This window comes from Monodon monoceros, unplaced genomic scaffold (assembly GCF_005190385.1).
Source record: "Monodon monoceros isolate NGI ecotype Baffin Bay Population unplaced genomic scaffold, NGI_Narwhal_1 Super_Scaffold_4, whole genome shotgun sequence".
NCBI classification, from domain to species: domain Eukaryota; kingdom Metazoa; phylum Chordata; class Mammalia; order Artiodactyla; family Monodontidae; genus Monodon; species Monodon monoceros.
The window spans coordinates 711,850-733,861 of NW_021703781.1; the positions used below are offsets into that span (position 1 = coordinate 711,850).

Here is a 22,012-nt window from a genome sequence, read left to right on the forward strand (position 1 = left end):
GCCTGAAAAGTGAATCCTCTGTTTGGGACTTCCTTCCTGGGAACAAACCCTCTGTGTTCAGAACTCGTGCACCGCACGGCCCCTGCGTAACCTGACCCTCTCTGGGGGCTCAGGAAAGGCCTCCCGTCCTACAATGTGCTCAGCCACTCACCAGCGCTGGCGTCGTACAACCTCAGCAGGAGAGAAATCACTGTTGATTTGCCAGAACCACTTGGGCCAACCAGCGCTGTGATGGATCCTGCTGGGATAGAAAGGCTGAAATCCTGGAATATGGGCACCTCTGGGCGAGCTGGATAGGCGAAATGCACGTTCTTGAACTCCAAAGCGCCCTGGAAGCTCTTCTCGTTTAAAATGGCCCCCTCTGCAAGGGAAGATGGAGCTCCAGTCACTCAGGGCAAAGCTCAGGCTCACAGCGGAGCCCAGTGCCCACCTGTCTGACTGCAGACGCGGCCCAGCATGGCGAGTCCTGGAGTCTGGGCTCTTCCCGGGCAAGTCAGGAGGCCTCCGACCAGCGCTTCCCTGAACCCGCTCTGCATCGGCAGTACAACCATACGCCCGCCACCTTGCTGGAGCCTCGCAGCCCTGAGAGGTAGAAGTCCCCATCCCAGTCTTACTGACGGGACGCCGAGGTGAAGAGGGGCCAGCCTGCCCGTGCCAACCGAGCCGTGGATGGAGCTCCCAGCCCGGGAGCCATCCGGGCGAGCCCAGTGGCCTTCTCCCTGTATGTCGCCTCTGCGGTTCCCTTCTAGGGTTTACCTCACCTTCTCTAAATCAATGTTTTCAGAGGATGATGAACAGGCGGGCGCTGCACAACAGCCCCGGAGCTAGAGGGGCTCAGAGGTCTGCTCCGTCCTGTGTAACCTTGCTCCTGACTTGGGAGAAGGGGCTCAGTCTCTCCCAGCCTGTCACAGTGGAGAATACTGGGCGTTCACTGCTGACCTGGGGCCAGCTGCCAGTACCTAGGGATCAGCGAGCAGCTGGCAGTGGCTGCCGCGCCCAGCCCCGTCCCCCGACCCCTGGCTGGCTGGCCCAGGCCGCACAGCGGCCCCGAGCACCGGCTTCCCGGGAAGCCGCTGATGAAGGAGACAGCTCCAGCCAATTAGCACCAGCACCCTCCACCCCACGCCCGAAGACAGGCAACTCAGAGGCTTTTATACGGGTGAGCCCTCTTCCTGCCTCCCTCCCCCTGCCCACACAAACGTCAAAAGCACCAAGGGAGACGAGTCTGGGCACTGGCCGGGCCCTTCCTATCTGCACCCCTGAGCTGCACTCTCTTCTACCCTGCTGTCTGTGGTAGCAAATCGCCTGCAGGGAGGTAAACAGTGGCTGCACACTTTGTGGTCAGTCCCCACGCCTTCAGGGACGCCCTGGGGCCCCAGGACAGCGCCCAGCAGCTGTGCTTCCTCACCGCCCACCCCGCTGACGGCCCTGTCCCTGCCACATGCAAGGGACAGCGTCCCGCTCCAGCTCGTCCATCCCAAGTGGGGCAGGCAGCTGGTGTCATGGTCCGAAACCACATTTGTTTAATCCCAGCCAAGAGGAGCAAACCCATTTCAGACCCACCATTGAAAGGAAGCTCCGGCTCTCTCTCGAGGAGCTCCCAGAGGCGGCCCCCGGCACCCAGGCCCTTCATCAGCTCTGAGTAGAAGGAGCTCAGACCTGGGCGAGAAGCAAAGGCACACGTCTATCACTGGTACCAGGAAACGGCCCTCTGCTACTCCCGCACCTCTGGGAACAGTGACCACAACCTGCTGTTAATACAGAATCTGATTTGAAGCAGCTACCTGGGAATCCATCAGAGTTCCCTCAGTCTCATACCCTTGTGTTCCTTCAGTTTCTCCTTCTCCAATTTCATTATTTCTAATAAGGATTTAATGTTTGGTCAGATCAGGGAATTTATAAATACATATAGTCATACTAATCAACCACTGAATTAAAATCACAATGTTAGGGCTTCCCTGGTGGCGCAGTGGTTGAGAGCCCACCTGCCGATGCAGGGGACACGGGTTCGTGCCCCGGTCCGGGAAGATCCCACATGCCGCGGGGCGGCTGCGCCCGTAAGCCGTGGCCGCTGAGCCTGTGTGTCCAGAGCCTGTGCTCCGCAACGGGAGAGGCCACGACAGTGAGAGGCCCGCATACCGCAAAAAAAAAAACAAAAAACAAATCACAATGTTACATAAAAGTCTACCTACTCAAAAACATAGCAATATAAATAAAATATAATGCTTATCCCATACTTATAAGGAACTTACGGTACCCCAATATTCATTTAAAAGACATATCCACATAATCAAACCCTCCTTTCAGACACTCAACAAATACAACCTTTACCAGGCTAAAAACTGAAAAGAAATTTGGCAATGTTAAATACTCCAACCTCTTCTTTTTTTTTTTTGCGGTACGCGGGCCTCTCACTGTTGTGTCCTCTCCCGTTGCAGAGCACAGGCTCCGGACGCGCAGGCTCAGCGGCCATGGCTCAGGGGCCCAGCCGCTCCGCGGCATGTGGGATCCTCCCGGACCAGGGTACGAACCCGTGTCCCCTGCATCGGCAGGCGGACTCTCAACCACTGCGCCACCAGGGAAGCCTCCACACTCTTCTTAAAGCCACCTTTGAACTATGATTTAATTAATGATTTAAACTCCAAGTACATTCCATGTCAACTGCCAGAACATACACTTGTAACACTTTCCCTCAGTAAGGATGCTGAAAAAATGCAATTCAAATATTCTGTCTAAGGTATACGGTTATTTATACAAGATACGGTGGATTAAAACCTTCAGGTTAAATTAAGAGTGCATTGGTCAGAAACAGAGCCACATACATATAGTCAGTTGATCTTTGACAAATGAGCAAATGCAATTCAATGAAGAAAGGGTAGACTTTTCAACAAATGGTGCTGGAACAACCAGACATCCATGTGCAAAAAAAGATTCAGGACACAGACCTTACACCTTTCACAAAAATTAACTCAAAGTGGTCTAAACGTAAAACGCCAAACTATAAAACTCTGAGAAGATAACATAAGAGAAAAACATATATGACCTTGTGTTCAGCAATGACTTTTTAAGTATCATATCAAAAGCACAATCCACGAAAGAAAAAAATAAGGAAGTTAGAGTTCATTAAAATTAAAAACTTCTGCTCTGTGAAGGACACTGTCAAGAGAATGAGAAGATGGGCCACAGTCTGAGAGAAATTATTTGCAAAAGACACATCTGACAAAGGACTGGTATCCAAAATACAGTAGTTCCCCCTTATCCGCGGGGGATACGTTCCAAAACCCCCATGGATGCCTGAAACTGTGGTGCCCCATATATACTACAGCTGACCCTTGAGCAACACAGGGGTTAGGGGCGCCAACCCCCTCGCATGTGAAAATCCATGTATAACTTTGTAGCAGGCCCTCTGTAACTGCATCCGTGGATTGTGTAGTACTACAGTACGTATTTATTGAAAAAAAATCTGTATAAGTGGACTCTCACAGTTCAAACCCGTGTTGTTCAAGGGTCAATTGTATTTTTTTCCTACATACACATACTTAAGATAAAGTTTAATTTATAAAGTAAGAGAGTAACATTAATAATAAAATAGAATTATAACAATATACTGTAACAAGTCATGTGAACATGGTCTCTCTCAAAGTATCTTGTACAAATTAAATGCCTTTTCCAACTTAACTAAGCAGTGTGGTGTAACTTGTGCAGTTTGAGGTGGGACAGCAACACCAGCATGAATTTCTTTTCCCTTCTTCACAATTTCATGACCAGAAGACTCATTCTTACCATAGATCTCAGTAACCTCAGCATATGATTTTTTCTCTTTCTTTAAGAAATCAAGAACTTTCACCCTTTCACTTAAAGGAAGCACTTCATGGCTTCTCTTTGGCATATCTGAATTGCCAGCATCACCACTCTTGCAATTTGGGGCCATTATTAAGTGAAACAAGAGTCACGTCAATACAAGCACTGCAGTACTACACAGTGCATCTGATCACTGAGACGGCTACCAAAAGACTAACGGGTGGGATGCGCTGGACAAAGGGATGGCCCATGTCCCAGGCAGGAGGCAGGACAGCGTGAGATTTCATCATGCTACTCAGAATGGTGTGCAATTTAAAATTTATGACTTATTTCTGGAATTTTCCATTTAATATTTTCAGACTGCAGTTGAACACAAGTAACTGAAACTACAGAAAGTGAAACCGAGGATAAGGGGAGACTATTGTATACAAAGAATTCTTAAAACTCAACAATAAGAAAACAAACAGCCAATTAAAAAATGGACAAACAGACATCTCACCAAAGAAGATACACCCATGGCAGATAAATATATAAAATGATACTCTGCATCACGTCACCAGGGAAAAAAGCAAATTATGACAACAACGAATCTATCAGAACAGCAAAAATCCGAAATCCTAACACCACCAAATGCTGGTGAGGACGTGGAGCAACAGGAACTCCCATTCTGGGCTGGTGGGAGCGCACAGTGGTGCAGCCACTTTGGAAGAATGTCTGGCGATTTCTCACAACACTAAACATACTGTTACCGTATGCAATCTAGCAATCGTGCTCCTTCGTGTTTACTCAAAGGAGATGAAAACTTATATCCACACAAAAACCGGCACACAAATGTCTACAGCAGCTTTATTCATAATTGCCAAAACTTGGAAGCAACAAAGATGTCCTTTCAATGGATAAACTGTGGTCCATCCAGACAACATTAAAAAGAAAAGAGCTATTGAGCCATGAGAAGACATGCAGGGACCTTCAATGCCTACTACTAAGTGAAGGAAGCTAAGGTGCAAAGGCTCCACACTGCGTGATTTCAACAACACGACATCTGGAAAAGGCAAAACTGTGGAGACAGTAAAAAAATCAGTGGTTGCCAAAGACAAAATGGCCCTGGATAAACAAAATGTGGTCTATCCGTACAATCGAATATTATTCAACCACAAAAAGGAATGAAGTACATGCTACAGTGTGGGTGAACTTTGAAAACATGCGAAGGGAAAGAAGCCAAACACACAAGGCCACAAACCATATAATTCCATTCACGTGAAATATCCGGAATAAGTAAATACATACAGATAGGAAGCAAACTGGTTGCTAGGGGCTGGGGAGGGGGGTATAGACTGCTTGATGAGTATGGGCTTTTCTTCGAGGTGAGGAAAATACTTTGGAACTAAACAGAGGTAGGGGTTGCACAACACTGTGAATGTACTAAATGCCACTGAGCTGTACATTTAAAAATGAGTAAGTTTGTGTTACGTGAATTTCACCTCAATAAAAATGTAAGAAAAAAAGATATTGGGTTTGATAGGAAGATGTAAGAGCCTTCTCTGGTATAAAAGAAACAAGCATGTTTTCCTTCAAATAGCACCTCTGACCCTCTCACAACAGAAAATATATGTAGAATTTACTGTGGGTTTTTTTTTTTTTTTCAGTAAAATCTATTCTAAGCAGGAACCAACATATAAAAATTCTGATTTATTTAATAAATAAAACAGGATTTCTTGATTGCAGATTCATTACAGAATCACTCTAAACAGTGAGCTTCACAAAAACATTTAAAACCCAACTCAACCTGTAACAGGTCCCTACAGTCCCGCCCACACTTCACTCCTCTCTCCACCTCCAGACGGCAGGAACCATCAACCAGAGCCGTGGGGTGGCCTGTGGCTCAGGAGGCCGAGCCCCCCGAAACCTCAAGCACAGACAAAGCCTCAGCAGCACATCTGTGACCAGGGGAGGTAACTGACTCCCAGGGGACGGGAACTGTGTTTCCAACCAATTTCTGTGCAAGACACAGCTATGAACCTGGGACAAAAGATAGGGCAGCAGAGCACCCCAAAACAGAGGTAGTGTCTATCAGGTCAAGTACTATGGAAAAAAGGAGGTGTCAGCAGAGGGACTAAGAAAGATCAAGACAAATGTGGCAGAAAACGCAAGATTGGGGGAGGGGCAGGAGGAAAGCTGACAGCGGTCAAGCGTGGACCGTGCACAGGAAGGCCACAGAGAGGGAAGGTGGCGGCAGACAAGTCCGCTCTGAGGTGGGACAAAAGGCTGAAAGGAACCCACCCACACAGGTGTGCGAGCCTACAGCCCGACAGGCCCAACCCAAGAGACGGAGAGAAAAGAGAAACACTGTCATTGCTCTGTCCTCCTGAACTGGCCCTCTCGCATCCCAAGTCACTCAGCACCCGGAAGTGTCTTGATCAGGTTTGTCTTCAAGACCAGCCAGAGGCACTAAAATGCTATTTTTAAAGGGGTCTCTAGAAATCTCGGTCCAGAACACATCCTCACTTGCCTGCAGATGTCTAAGGAAAAGCCTATACCTTTAACCAGCAGAAAACAACCCTGAAAACAACAAGAGTGTCGGGTTGAGGTGACCCCCATGGGATACCTGAGCTCCTTGAACCAGGCTTCAGTGTTTATCGAACCTTTCCATCTCTTTTCAAAGAGAAGAAGGAAAACAAAAAGCAGGGAATCATCTGCTCCCAGTTGGCTGGGGCCTCAGGAAAGCTACGGAAGAGAAAACCTCGCAGACTCCATGGATCTTGCTTCCCTTCACCCAGAAGTAGACGATGAAAGCTCATCTGAGAGACTCTTGACAAAAGCAAGCAACTGTGCTTCATGTACTTTATCGCTTATATTTGTGATTGTTCACTCGTTTTGAACATGGCTGACTTTGTACAGAAGGAACTTTACTCCCCACCAGTGACTTGCCCATCATGGAAGCATCACCACCAGAGGACGGGGGTTCCTGTACATGCCTGTTCACACCACCCTTCCTCCCCAGCATCCATCCTACGGTGAAAGGGAACAGGCTGCCCTACATGCAGCTGGAAAGAGCTCCAGTGAGACCCGGAGCTCCGCCAGCTACGGGGGGCCTGCAAAACCCTGGAAATTCCAGACCCCAGGGAGGATCCCACTTGTATCTTTGCTCTTTCTTTCAAAGTCAAGTTGGAGTAACATTCTAGGAGAGGTTTTTGCAGTTAGTTAATTGATGAGAGGTGGAGTAATGGGAAAGTTAAGTTTTCATTTCAGAAACTATAACCCTATTTTTGACTTGTAAATCCCCAAGCCTATTTAAATTATATACCTCCAATGCTTAATCCAACCCAGAAAGCATACATTAGGAAGGAAGAGAGTTCACCCACTGTCATGTGGGCACTGCCCATCAGCAGTCCTCCTTTGTACAGGACGGAAAGCACGATCAGGTTCCCAGAGAGCCCGGTCTGTCAAGGGAAGAAAACACAGAAGTCAGGTGGGAACTAAAGTCGCCAAATGCAAAAAGCATTCACATGGCCTATAATTCCCTTTATGCATTTCACCATCAAGCAAGATTTTTCCAAAATACTAAATAAGTTTTAATCTGAATTTAAAAATACTTTTGAAATATCACAATATTGAAGGAAGTAATCTCATTAACACAGAAACCTAAACACTAAGTCACCCGTCAGATTCCTATTTTACTCAGTCTAATCAATTTGCAAAGGAGAAAAATGACAGTAAGGAGGCCTTCCCTAACTGGAGGAAATCAGTACACTGTACTGTGATGGGCTGGGCAGGCTGCACTGAGAAGCTAGAGCCCTGCATCTTGCTCACCTGCCCTGACCTGCGTTAGGTGTGTGGTCTCTGTAAGTGCTGCCTCCTTGGGCCTTCCTATCTGTTAAGTCACAGCTGTTACTGAATCACCTCTAACGTTCTAATATGTTTGAACATATTATGAATTTGCCATCATGGTGATTTTCTAGTTCGGTGTCCTACCCGAGTTCATTGTGATCAACGTGATCAATTTTCTTATACTTCCTTCTTGAAATACACTGAGATTATTTTGGTTAATCCTCAGTGGGTCTCAAACTGCCTGCATCAGAATGACCTGGGGCTAAATCACGGATTGCCAGCCCCATCCCAAGTTTCCAATTCAGGACATCCTGAGTGGAGCTGAGAATCTGCGTGCCTAACCAGTTCCCAGGTGAAGCTGACATGCCTGGTCTGAACCACACTCTGAGAATCAGTGCCCAATCCCACACTGTCTTGGTCTCACCACCTTTCCTTTAATTACATTTACTTGTTTTCCTCCTCCTTCACAAAAATATTTTAAGGATGGTAATTCTTACTCTTGAGGGAGAAGCGTTTTCTATGTATGGCAAGATTCACAGAATAAAAACCCCTCCCAATCATAACGTCTACCCTTTTCACTCTTTCCAAAATGATCTACTTACTGCTCCAAAGAAACCAGCCCGAGCAAATGCCTCTTTCCTTGCTAACTGCATCACATGGTCCACTTTGCTGGTGTATTTCTCTATCTCAGTCATTTCTTTCCCAAAAGCTCGAACAGTTCTTATATTTCCAATACGTTCCTCAGCTAGCTGGGAGAAATAATACATACATTTCGAGGGAGGCAAAATTAAAATGTGGTTCTCATTTTTAAGATACTATCAATAGAAAGCTGCTCATGATATGCAACTAAGTCAAAAATAGATTACAAAGCAGAGTATATGATAAACAATCCTGTTTTTGGAAACAAATATATATCTATACATAGACACATCATATATATAGGTAGATAAAGAGATAAATGGGAAGGTAGGTAGATAAAGAAATATATTTTACGTAGTGAAAAAGACAGATGAAAAGGATAGACTCCAAAATGTTAATAACATTCATTCTGAGAGCTAGAATTATGCATGTTATTTTTTCTCTTTATATTCTCAAAATTTTAGTTTCAAAATATGCATGGTTTTGTAACATGAAAATATAAGTTATTTTTAATTTTTAAAAAAGACAATACTGGATAGCATTACAAAGCTACCTTTATCAATTAATGAAGGACAGAGTATCATCCAGAAACTATTTTCAGGATATAATTAGCTTTTTCGTCCTATAAGAAATAGTGACAGTAAGAAGTTCACACGATGTACAGTCAAGTGGGCTCAACGCTGAGGTGTGGGTACTAATCTAGTCTAGAAGGCAGAGTACTTTGTGTTGCTAAGATCTGGGGGGCTAATGTAAGGAAAAGGAAGTACTTTTTTGAAAAGCTTCAGCACATCCCTTAGGGTCTGCCCACCGATACCCCGGCTCTGAGTTCATTCAAGTGGAGACCACACCAGGGAGGGGCCTTTACCTGAGTGGCTTGTGCCAGGGAGTCCTGAGTGACTTTGGTCAGTTTCCGTAGGTATCGGCCATAAAGCACAGCAAGGATGGATATTGGAGGCACCACACTCAAAACAAAAGTGGCCAGATTAGGGGAGACAAAAAACTGTCAAAAACAAAAGCCAAAAGGTATTGTGTTACACAGAGTAGCAAGACATTCTCACTGCCCGCTCTAAGTGTGTGCGTGTGTTGAAATTAACAGGCAGGCTTAAAGGTGCTGTCTCAAAGTCGTACATCCAGTTTTGGTAGAACTTTTCAAACATTTTCAATCTTCACAAAGCCCCATGAATATTCAGCCTGCCACACAGGAGTGACCAACAGAGAGCTGCTGAAGCAAGGGTGGGGTTCTTTTACCCTCCACTGCTGCACCACTACTGGCACACGCAGGACCAGTGCTGTGTAAATCAGGCCATGCTGTTCACCAACAGAGAAGGGGGGCAGGATGTGAGCAGAGGAAGGAAGCCGCCTTCTGCTCCACGCTGGCCAGACCACACCAGGAGATCTGCATTCAGGTCCAGATCAAGGGCTCTGAACAATCTGAGCAGTATCTCACTGAAATGACTCAGGTGGCAGCAAGACCAAAAATACCCACATCATATGACAGAGTTGAAAGAGGACTTGGCAGGAGGTGTAACAACCAAGTTAGAGCTGTTTCCGCGGCTCAGAGGACTGGAATCGCAGTCGGATAGATCTAGACTCAACAAAAGGAGGAGTCTCCTAACAACTGGAGTTGCTCGAAGGGGAAGTAACACAGTGGGGTTTTCCCGTAGCCAACCCTGCAATTAGGTGATTGTATTTTAAATGGTACTAGCATCTCTTCGACAAATTATTAATTATAAAATAGTATCATCAGTACAAGGCTCTCCTAAAATGCTGAGGAAAAGCTGCAGACTGAAATGTAAAGTAAAGGACGAAGCATGCAATCATTCACTTATTTACTCATTGGTTGCCTAATGCCGTCATGCAGCGAACACTATTCTAGGCACCTGGGATATAACTGACCCACGTGGAGCTTCATCCAAGGGGACAGCAAAGGTGAGAGTTGGAGAGCAAACAGGAGAGAGGGAGGGAGAGAGAGAGAGAGAGAGAGAGAGAGAGAGAGAGAGAGAGAGAGAGGGAAACCACAGGGTCATGTGGTCTTGGAAGAGCAAGTACACAGAGGCCCTGAGGCAGCAATGAGCTCAGCACCTTGATCCATGGGACGACCCACCCTGAGCAGACAAGCAGACGCTGGGATGGCAGTGGCCACAGGACACATGCAGGGGCAGCGAGGCACCCAGGCAGGTCTCAGCACAGCCCAAGCAAGCCCTCTGCACGGGGGGCAGGAGCATCCCTCGGTGCCCCCCAGGCCCTGGGGACGGGCTCAGAACCCTCCCTCCCTGTGCTCCGGTTCCACGCTTAGAAATAACCTTCTGAAGAATATCGCAGGATGCTGTCATACAAGGAGCGCTGGAGTATCAGGACACACATCTTAATGGTGGGAGGGAGACCCCCGAACGTAAATTACCAAACTGGCAGTATGGTACAGACATCATTAGGTTCTTGGGAGCAGGCTTACCATAGTCGGGTCCAGGGAGCCCATGAGAAACAAAGCACACTTCTGTTCCTCCAGAGCTAAAGGCCAGGTCCCAGGGGATGCCCCCTTATGAGGCCCTGCTATGAGCTGAGTGTTTGTGTCCCCTCAAAATTCATATGCCTTTAGCCCCTACGGGGCTGGACTTGGGGAGATGGAGCCTCTAAGGAAGGAGTTAAGGTAAAATGAGGTTATAAGGGCAGGGGCCCTGATCTGATAGGATTCGGGTCCTTAAGAGAGGAGACACCAGCGAGTCAGCTCTCTCCCCACAAGCACGGAGGAAAGGCCTTGTGAGCGGAGCTCACAGCGAGAGCATGGCTGCCCACAAGCCAAGAGAAGAGGCCTCAGAATGAACCTACGTTGTCAGCACCTTGATCTGGGACTCCCAGACTCCAGAACCATGGGAAATAAGCTTCTGTTGTTTGAGCCCACAGATGTGGTACTTTGCTATGCAGCTCAAGGTACTAAGGCTCCCTCCCTCTGATGAGCCACCTGCCCTACACTGGGACTCTCTTCACCTGCTACAAAAAGAGGTTCCCAGCTCTTCCTGAGCCCTGGACTATTAATATCTGGAAATGGTGCTTTAGTTCAGGAGGGCCCTTCTCCCAGAGTTTTGCTTCTCTCTTGGCTGGGCATACATAAGATTTCAAAGCTGTCTTCCATTCTGTATGTCAGATCTTACAGGCTCAACATATCCTTCTGCTCTGGACTGAATGCCCTGTGGGACACAGGACAGAAACCCAAGCTTTCCCACCTGTGAGAAAAGATCAGTCACCGTCCTCATTCTAGGGGTCTAGAACTGTGCTAAGATGACAGCCTCTCACAGCTACTGAGCACCTGAAATGTGGCCAGTGTGCTGGGGAACTAAATCTTACATTTTATTTAGTTTTAATTAAAACTAAAATTTAAAAACTGATACTCCATTTCTATTTAGTTACTGGTAAAGTTTTAAGAATGTCTGGGAATTTGGGTATGTTAATATACTTTTCAACCAGAAATTTTATGAAATCTAAATACAGATCAGGTATTCCCAATGAAAATTTAGCATCCAGATTTAGATGTTCCGTAAGTATAAAATACACACTATATTTTGGGGGCTTCCCTGGTGGCGCAGTGGTTAAGAATCTGCCTGCCAATGCAGGGGACAAGGGTCTGAGCCCTGGTCCGGGAAGATCCCACATGCCGTGGAGCAGCTAAGCCCGTGTGCCACAACTACTGAGCCTGTGCTCTAGAGCCTGCGAGCCACAACTGCTGAGCCCGCGAGCCACAACTACTGAAGCCCGCGCGCCTAGAGCCCATGCTCCGCAACAAGAGAAGCCACCGCCATGAGAAGCCCGTGCACCGCAACAAAGAGTAGCCCCCGCTCGCCACAACTACCTGCACTAAGCAACTAAGACCCCAAAATAAATAAATTTATAAAAGAAAACACTATATTTTGAAATCTTAATATGAAAAAATAATTTGAAATATCTAACAATTTTTATATTAAACACATGTTGAATTGATAATAATGTTTATATTAAGTAAAATTATTAAGATTAATCTCATCTCACCTTTCTTTTCGCTTTTTTTTTTTTTTTTAAATTTTTTTTGGCCACACCACGCAGCTTGTGAGATTTTAGTACCAGTTCCCTGACCAGGGATTGAACCCGGGCCCACAGCAGTGAAAGTGCCGAGTCTTAACCACTGGACCGCCAGGTAATTCCCTCTTTTTGCTTTTTAAAACGTGGCTACTAGAAAATGTACACTGGCACACGTGGCCTGCACTACATTCCTACCGGGCAGCCACGCAGGTGCCACCAAGGAAGCAGCTGCTCCAGGTCCCCGCGGCCTCTGCGACAGCGATGAGAACAGCTCAACGGAGCGCACCTCATGCCTGAGAAGAGGGTGCGGGCCGAGCCCCAGCCGCAGGGCGCCCCATCAGCCGGGCCGACATACCATCATGCCAACGCCAATGGAAGCCTGGGCTCCGGCCCTGAGCCCGTCCGAGAGGTTCTCGGTCACCGACCGCCCCAGCAGGGCCGCGTCCGAGGACAGGCGGTTGATCAGCTCTCCGGTGCGCGTCTTGTCAAAGAAGGCGACCTCCTGCTTCAGAACCGAGGAAAAGAGCGAAGCTCTCAACCTATTCACGATGCGCTGACCTGCAAGGCAAAGAGCAGTGGCGTCGGCTTGGGCTCAGCCGCTAACACGCAGCCGCGCGGCCCGAGGTCGGCGCCTCTTCCGAGCCGCAGCCCCGGAGGCCTGTCTGCACCGGCTCGGGTGCGGTGGGAGCCCGGGCGCACTGACCGGCACGTGCTGGCGACCAGCACCGATCTCCTCTCGGTGCCCACAGCCCGAGGATGCCGAGGACAGGATACAGCGGTAAACGGAATGTGACCAAGAGACTTTCGTAAAGTATAACTTACAGAGAAGTTTTACGACCTTAACTTCTCAAAAGCTAATTTTGCTTCTCCTTCGCAATCCTTTCCTGGATTTAACTTCGAATGGCAAGAACTGGTTACTTATCTACAGAGTATTTCATCAGCTAAATGGCCAGCAACCGACTCGGAGTCGGGTGTCCCGGGCTCTAGCGTCACTGTGGTGTCACCGCCTACTAACAAGCAGGCCTCACAGTGACACCGACCACTATCGCCCGGCTCCGCCTGCAGGGGCGGCACAGCGCGGGGCACGTCCCGGCTTCTGCGGCCACCTCACTCAAACCTCCCGGAAGGCACACAGGCGACTGCGCTCCAATTCACGGGAGAGGCAGGTTGAGCACAGAGCACATGATCTACAACAATCCCCAGCCCAGTGTTGGCCCTGTCCCCCACGCGGTGGAGGAAGAGAGGACAACATGGGGGCCGGAGCACAGGGAACCCACGAGATCCGCCCCCCCAACCCCCACCCCATGTGGCCCAGGAGGTGGGTCGTGGCACCTGACGTCTGCATGAGGTAGACGCGGACGGCGTTGGCCGCGGCGCCGCACAGGAACACGCCGCCGAGCGCCAGGCAGAGGCGGGTCAGGCTGGAGCTGTAGTCCGCAGAGGGGTTTGTGTAAATGACGTCGATTATCTTCCCCAGGAAGAAGGGGGCGGACATGGTGATGACACTGGACACCGTCAGAAACCCAACCGCAGCTGGAAAACACAAGCAACTCTCCGGTTCATCGGTGCCTCGGCCAAGGGGCAGGGTGCTGAGTTCATCACGCTTCTTTCCCGAATAAACTTTTCAGAGCATGTGATGCTCTCAGACGCTGGGAGTCTCCTCCCTTTAGCTCCTGGACCCCTGACTAAAGGGAAGAACCGAGTAGTTTCTGGGGCCAGATCAGGCAGGGTGACTGTAAGGGCACTGATCGTCCCCAAGTACCCAGACAAGACGGCTTTTGCTTTACCCTGGTCTGCTGCTCTCTTCTTCCCCAGGAATAACTGACAGCTAACCACAAAAATCCGTTCTGGCCTCCCTCCCGAGATGATATTTTTCCTACATTCGTGCTATACACTGTTATTTCCTGGCATCTAACTGTATCTTAGCTTGAAGATCAAACTATGCAGGTAAAGCTCTTGATTATGTCTAATATTTCAAAACACTTGAACCTTTGGAAAGCAGTTATGGGCAGCCATTACACATGTGATACGTTCCTTCTTAATATTATTGCTCTGGGAAATAAAGTACCAGAGTATGAGCATGATAATAAAACATGTAAGAACACAACTGTTCACACGCCTTAAAAACAAAAAAGACACAGGGCACAGTATCTTTTCAGAAAAGAAAATATTGAGAAAATCCAATTAGGAACAACATGTATCAGATAACAACATTCCTAATAAGAGGAATGCAAATTTACACTACACTTTCATCTAATGACTGGCAAAGATCAAAGAGTTTGACAGCATGGTGTTGGTAAAGCTGTGGGAAAAGAAGCATTTACACTGTTAGTGGGTGTGCAAACTGGTACAGTTGCAATGGCAGAGCGATGTGATCTTATCAGTCAAAACATAAATGCACATTCCCTTTCATCCACCAATTCTATCTCTAAGATTCTAACTTACAGATACACTCCCATATGTGTATGCAAAAAATGTACACTCAAGGGTGTTCATTATGACATTGCTTATCCCAGCAAAAGATTCAAAATATCCTAAACGTTCATTAATGGAGAAAAGTTAAATCAATTATGGAGCATTTATTTTATAAATATTATGCAGTCGTTAAAAAGAATGAGGTGAGTCTATACGAAGCGACATGAAGCCATCCACCAAGATACACTGTTAGTGAAAAAGCCCAGGACACAGATGTTAACATCTGTGGCACTTTTTTGCTTGTTGATTTTCAAGTTCATGAATGCACAGAATATCTCCAGGGGAGTAACAAGAAACAAGTAACAGAGGTTCCTTCTGAAGAGTGGCATCAAGTGACTGGGGCAGGGCGCGTGCCACTGTGCACCTTCTGAGTTTGGTCCCGCTTGGGGCCCAGCTAGCTCCATCACTGGAGAATCAATGGCGAGAACCCCAAGTGGACACAATGTGGGTTGAGCCCTGGGGAATGGGCGCTGCCAACACCCTGCAAACAGCTTCTCTATCTGTGTCTTGCCTAATGCTCACACTTCAGTGAAAGGCTTTACTTTCACGAAACCTTAATAAAAAGAGTAGAGAACGAACTCAGTGTGAACCGGTTGTTCAGTTGGCAAACAGAGCTCTAGGAGGAACGTGAGCCTGACTTAAGTCGGGAACATTGCACACACTCTCTCCCCTCCTGGGGGTCTTCTAATGGCCTCCCCTCAAGGAGGCCTGCTCTGCAGTCCTATCTGTTAATACAGACCCAAACACAGCAGCCTCGCCCTCCATTCTCCTCCCAGCACTTCCCAACGCTTCACTTGTATACTGTCTCTCTCCAGTAGGATAAAAGATTTCTGTCTGTGTTGTTCACTGTTGTATCCCCACTGCCTACAGGGACAGGTATATAGGAAAAGCTCAATAAATATTTGTTGGATGAATGAACAAATAAACTGAACTTTGGCAAAGGAGGCATGAAAGCGTATCAGATTTCGACAACAGCCTAAAGAGAATCGTAAGATCTGGTGGCTCAGGAAGTCCGTGTGTGGCAATGACTCCTTTACCAGAGCCAGAAAGCCCATGTGACTAGCTGAAAACCCCTTTTATCACAACCGAACTGCATAACGTGAACCTAGCCAAGGGCCATTTCCTTCTGCTTTAAGACCCGGGGTCTTTTTTCAAATCGCCGTGTTCCTGATGACAGTGCTCAGAGGGACTGGAAGCCCGAAGGGTGTAGGAGGCAAGTGTAGCTCGGGTTCTGCAGGGCACGGTCGTGGCAAACGGGCTGCTCCAGAAAGCAGGGGCCTGGCGAGCCGGGGGTTAACCCGAAAGGCCTGTTTCATCTGTCATCAGCAGCCAGCTTCTCTGGTCTGTTTCTTCCCTTTGGCAAATACTTCAGTAAGTGTAATGTATGCAGAGTGCCATCAAGGTCCATCTCTCCCTCCCGCCTCTAGTTTTCAAACTCAAAGTTACAACTCCAAAATAAGAACCTGTATATCATGAACACACACTAGTTCTTACACAGTAATGATAACGATTACAAAGAGAAAGGAATTGGGCCGAATCAAAATTCGTTCCAGGATCTCCCCTCTCTTTCCTTTTAATTAAAAAAACAAAAACAAAGAACGACTGACAGCTTGTCTTATTGCCATTTGCCTCTTTCTTCTACAAGTTGAATGTATACAAAAGTTAAATTTTTTTTTTTACCGTTGGGTTAGCTGGATTCCTGTTAATTAAGGTTTTACTACATAGCACCATCTCGGACATTCATGAATCATGTAGATTTGCGCCACAACTATCATCTCTGATTCCTCCCCAAACCTGACAAGCCAAGTATACCATAATCCTTCTAGAAACTCTTCTCCACCTTTTCTCCATGGTTAAGCATCTTGCTTGTTCCTATCCTTGCTTGACGGGTCCCAAGCAACTGTCATCTGTCTCTTGACAGGTATCTCAAGTATCTTTCCGTTACCCTCATTCTACTGCATCACAGCGTTCAAAGAATAAGAGAAATCTCCTCCAAAAGAAAGGGGATGGAAAACCTGAAACAGAGGCTGTTGGGAGAAGGGCTGTGGCCGGTAGACAGCTCCTGGATGGACAGGTCTGGGGAGCGGAGGAGGCTCTCAAGCATGTCTATCACCACTGGATACGGGACAGATCTTTTAATGACTCGTCTGCTCACTGTGCTGGGCAGGTGCAGCTACCCCCATGTCACTCAAGTATTAAGGCACCAACCACCCACCACTCTCTGAAGCATTTGATATGCACTCTCTCCAACAATGCTTTTATCACCCTCATTTTTGTTTCCAGAGAGGAAACTCAAGCACAGAGAGGTGAGGGAGCTTGCCCAAGGTCACCCAGTTCATACACTGAAGAGCCACATTCTGAGACAAAGCTTGTCTTCTCCGTCTTCTCACATTCCAAGCCAAGAACACAGCAGGGGCCTCGCCTGGGGGTGAGGGCAGCCAGGGAGCAGGAAGGCTGCAGGATAAAGCTGGAACAGGGACTCTGGTGCAGAGAAGTACTGAGAAATAAAGTGGAGGCATACTAGGCTCCGGGTTCTAAAGTAGAACTGGGACTCTGCAGCAAGGCAGGCCTAAAAGGGCCTCGAGCTGGGGAGTGAGACAGTCAGATTTGCCTTTTACATGATCCACTCTGGCAGCAGAGTGAAAAGAAAGGACCTGAGGCTCCCCTGATCCAGGCGAGAGGGGAGCTGGGGTGAAACGGGGAGGGGCAGAGGGGATACGGACGGTGACAAGGACTGCAGATATTTTTAAGAACTAGATTCTACAGGACCTGAGAATTTCAGATTTGGGAAGCATGTTGGGAAGGTCAGTTCTGAAGTTGGGACTGACAGGGTCAGTGCCCTACCTCTGCCATCCAGCTGTTTGACCTTGAGTGGGTCACTCAAACTCTCTGTGCCTCAGTTTCTTCATCTGTCAAATAGCAATAAAAAGAACCCCTCCCTCACAGAAATGTTGTGAGGAGAAATTACACACACACACACACACACACACACACGTAAAGCCTCTGGCCCAGTGCCCAGTATCTAGTAAACAGTAAGTATCCGCTATTACCTATATTACAGCTGTCATCGCAAGGCGTCAGGAATGACCTGTGTCCCTGCCAGCAGCTCCACTCTCTGATGGGTGGGACAGAGGAGGAAAGGAGCTTTCTGTGTCTACAGGGAACAAAGGAGTAGAGGCCCGGTGCAGGTTGGAGGCTGAGCTAGCCTGGCATCTAGCTAAGCTGGCCAGGGCAGGAGGTGAAGGGGGCTGACAGCCAGCAGGAAGCGGACGGTGAGGAAGCCTCGCAGGCTCGTGGAGTGACCTGGAGAACAAAGGTCTGGGCAAGGCCAGAGCATCGGGTGCTCCTGTCCAGCAGACACGCGACGGGCGCCGCCCACAGAACTTAAAATCTTCCAGCTGCCACATTTAAAAGAAACTGGTAAAATTAATTTTAATACTGTATTTTATTTGTATATTTGGATCCAATATATCCAAAATATTAATCAACATGCGATGAACATTAAAAAGTAAAGAAAGTTCACAATTTTTTTTCCATACTAAGTCTTTTCAAAATCTGGTGTGTATTTCCGTCTTGAATCAACTCTGACTAGCACATTTCGCAGCACAGATACAGAATGTTCATGTTTTCTCTGCAACATGGTACTTCCGTAGGGCTTTCTGCAGCAGTCTCCATTGCGGAGGCTCAGCCTCACTGTCCCACCAGTGCTGTCCTTGTCAGACCCTCTGTCCCGACTTGGGCTGCAGGAAACATGCTTCGCCCTCTCCTTGCTTACCACACCCACTGGTTTCACCACTCTGTTCATTTTGGTCACGTCACAGTCTATCTCCATAAAATGTAACTACAAATGCAGCAAAAGCTCCTGGCGGGCATCAGGTTCTGAGACCTGTCCTCTTCTCAAACCACACAGGCCCTTATCAGTGTTTAAGTGAACACCCTGGGGGTGGAGGGCTGGACGTGCACCTGCCACATCTGACCAGGGGCCTGCCTGCAAAGCGTGAGCAAGACAAGCTCCCCTGCACCGGGCCCGCAGCACAGAGACCCTCCATCGGCATCTCACGGCCCCCTCCTAACTCCCAACCCCACGCACGGCGCAGCCTGCCTCTAACTCCCTGGGAGCCCCAGCCGCTTCTATCTGCCAGGCCCAGCAGGACGGCTCTGACCAGTTACCTCTTATCCCATCAGCCCACAGGGGCTCCGCAGTGAGCTCCTCCATCTTTTAAGACTCCTGTGACCAAGGTGATAAGATGAAGAATTATCAGTGAAAAAAGACTGCAGAGCAACCTTGTAGGCCACAGCTGTTGGAAGATATCTGCAAATTCCTACATAAAGTGAGACACAGGGAGGAGGGGCCGCGGAGAGCATCGAGGACTGTGGTTCCTTTAGAAGAGAAATGGAAATGGCTGTTCTCAGCAGATACCTATAAACATGTCAAATGGTGGACCCTGCTTTTAAAGTTTCTGACACAAATCACTTAAGACCAAAGTTTTCTGGTCACACAGTTCAGGCAGCATGCTCACCAAACTACTGAACACAGATGAAAACAGTGTTATTCAAACGTACAGTGGAATTTTTGAAAAAGGATTTTTGTATTCCTTTTCCTAAAAATTAACAAATTAACATTGGAATTCCTTCTCTTCAACTCAGCTGTTTTTGGCCTCTTGATTTAAAAGTACACACACACACACACACACACACACACCCTCTGTACCACACACACACAGGCTAAGGACTAGACACAGAAAGATGAGGCAGACACAGCCCCTTTCCCAAGCAGCTCACAGGCCAGTGAGAGCTCCTAGCCTCAAAATTTTCTTTTAAAAGAGGAAAAAGGAAAAAAACTTTATTTCCATAAAAATACACGCACAACCAACTGAGCGATGAGATAGTTCTCTTTATACCTCAGTAATACCAAGAAGCCCCCTAAACTGTAACAGTCAGTGAGAGGTATAAATGTTCCCACTCTACTGCCCTCCTCCACGGCACCAACCCGCCCTACATCACAAATAGCTCTCTAGGACTATCCTTCCTAAAGCAATGGACTTGTAACAAAAAAAGGTGGGATTCTCTCCTCTTTCAAGCCTAAGAACCTCACAAGCCCTCTTTGCAAGCCCTCATCACATGTGCAGTTTTATCTCCAGTCACATATCTTTTCATCAATGTTTCTCCCCCACTAAGCTGCAAGCCCCAGCAGGAGCGGGAACCATGCTTCTTCCTGCTCATCAGTGGAACCCAAGGGCCTAGCACACAATGAGACTCAATATTTATTAAAAGAAACGAAGACTTGGAGAAGTCTCAAAACCTTTGAGATCTTACAAGGCCCTTGCATTTAAACATTTCTCCATTTATGGCTAAAATGACAAGCTATACAAAAATCTGTTTATCTGGATTTTGTTTCTAAAGATATTCTTTTTTTTTTTTTTGCGGTACGCGGGCCTCTCACTGTTGTGGCCTCTCACTGTTGTGGCCTCTCGCGTTGCGGAGCACAGGCTCCGGACGCGCAGGCTCAGCGGCCATGGCTCACGGGCCCAGCCGCTCCGCGGCATGTGGGATCTTCCTGGACCGGGGCACGAACCCGTGTCCCCTACATCGGCAGGCGGACTCTCAACCACTGCGCCACCAGGGAAGCCCTAAAAATATTCATTTTGATTTCTTTTTAAAAATTACTTAATTATGATTTAGTTGGGTTATGAGTCACAGTTTCTCAACACTTCTGGAGTTTACAGATCACTGATCACAACCAGTGTTGACTCTTCTGATAAGAACTTAGTAACTTCCTGCCTACCACCCAGGAGACAAAAGCAGGGGACAAACCTGAAAACTTTACACTGCTTTGCTTCACAGAGTAAAAATATTGTTGGCTGCTTAATAAACTTGCCTGAAGCACGCACATATGACAACATTGGTTTATTTGGGGCTAGGATTAATTTTACAAAGATACGGGGAAAAATCCCAGGTCATTCTGAGAACGCCAGCAAAGTAAAAATGGAACAGACCCGAAAACTGCAACACTGAGATGCTGCCCCATTTGTATAATATGTATCAAGATAAGAAAACAAACATTAGCTCTGGGAGCAGATTCCCGGCGGGCCTGCCGGCTCCACACCGCTACAGCAGGCGCGCTCTGTCCGCGCTCCAGGTGGGGACGCCCAGGTAGAGGCACCCCGTCCTCCGCACCGTTTCCAGTGGCCCCGGGTCCCCCTGCCGCCACCGCAGTGCCCCTCTCGGCGGCCCCGGACCTCGCGTGTGTAAGGTCGCGGTGACCGAGGGGAGGGGACGGGGGCCCTACCTGCCAGCCTCCGGCGCTCGGGCTGCGCCAGCCTTAGGAGCTTCTGGGCCTCCGAGCGCCCGGCAGCCACGGGCCGCTGCAGCGGGTCGTGTCCGGGGGTCGCCGCGGCCGCAGGCAAGGGCGGCTCGCGCAGCCAAGCCTCGCCCCCGGCCCGCGCGACCGCCGCTGGGCCACCGGGGAGCGCGGCGCGCGGGAGCCGGGGGACGCCGGGCCCGGCGAGCGCCCCGCACCTGGAAGGCCCGGAGGGCCGCGTCCACAGCGACAGGAGCCGCGCCAGGCCCGCGCCGCCCGCGGGGCTGCCGGGACCCCCGCCCGGGCAGCGTCCCGCCCGGCACCGCGGGGCTCGCGCGGCTTCGCCACCCTCGAGGAGCGATGGCCCCGAGTCCCCAAGCCGCGCCGGCGCCAGGAGCGTCGGCGGCGGCCGGGTCCCGGGGGCGCGGGCGGCTGGGCCCCGCCTCAGGAGCAGCCGCAGCGGCCAGGCCGGGGGGCCGCGCATGGCGCCGCGTCCGAACCTTGCGCCTCGGTCCGCAGCCTCTCCTGTGCTCGCCGCCGCCGCTCGCCGGCTTGGACCACCGCCCCGACGCCCGCCCCATCCCGGCCCGCGCGGCCCCGCCCCGGGGCGGTGAGCCCGGCCCCGACCACCCCCGGGCGCCCCGGCCCGCAGCGCCCCCCACCGGGCAGCCCAGCGACTGGCGCGCCGCCGGAGCCGAGGTGGCTGAGGCGGAAGAAAGCGCCGCGCGCCGCTACGCCTGCGCACTGCCGCGCGGGGAGCAGTTTCGCCCTCCTCTGCCCCTCCGGAAGAACCTGGGAGCGGCGCGGGCCCTTTCTCACGCCCGCGCACGGCGGAGCGCGCAGGCGCGATCACACGGGCCCGGCGCCTGAAAGAGGCGGGCGGACGGCGCGCTGCGGCAGTGCGCGGGCCTGGGGACC

At 49.3% G+C, this 22,012-nt stretch overlaps 1 protein-coding gene across 1 annotated transcript in view; it reads right to left on the reverse strand.

Moving 5' to 3' along the window:
- Window positions 1-21,578, reverse strand: part of ABCB10 (ATP binding cassette subfamily B member 10) — a 31,229-nt gene extending 9,651 nt beyond the window's left edge. The window contains exons 1-8 of the mRNA XM_029200915.1: window positions 21,083-21,578; window positions 13,651-13,851; window positions 12,674-12,876; window positions 9,134-9,268; window positions 8,232-8,378; window positions 7,106-7,241; window positions 1,564-1,659; window positions 152-361 (exon numbers count right to left, since the gene is read on the reverse strand). Of these exons, the coding sequence (XP_029056748.1) occupies window positions 152-361; window positions 1,564-1,659; window positions 7,106-7,241; window positions 8,232-8,378; window positions 9,134-9,268; window positions 12,674-12,876; window positions 13,651-13,851; window positions 21,083-21,578 (1,624 nt within the window). The remainder of the gene's footprint in view (window positions 1-151; window positions 362-1,563; window positions 1,660-7,105; window positions 7,242-8,231; window positions 8,379-9,133; window positions 9,269-12,673; window positions 12,877-13,650; window positions 13,852-21,082) is intronic.
- Between the last annotated feature and the right edge of the window lie 434 nt (window positions 21,579-22,012).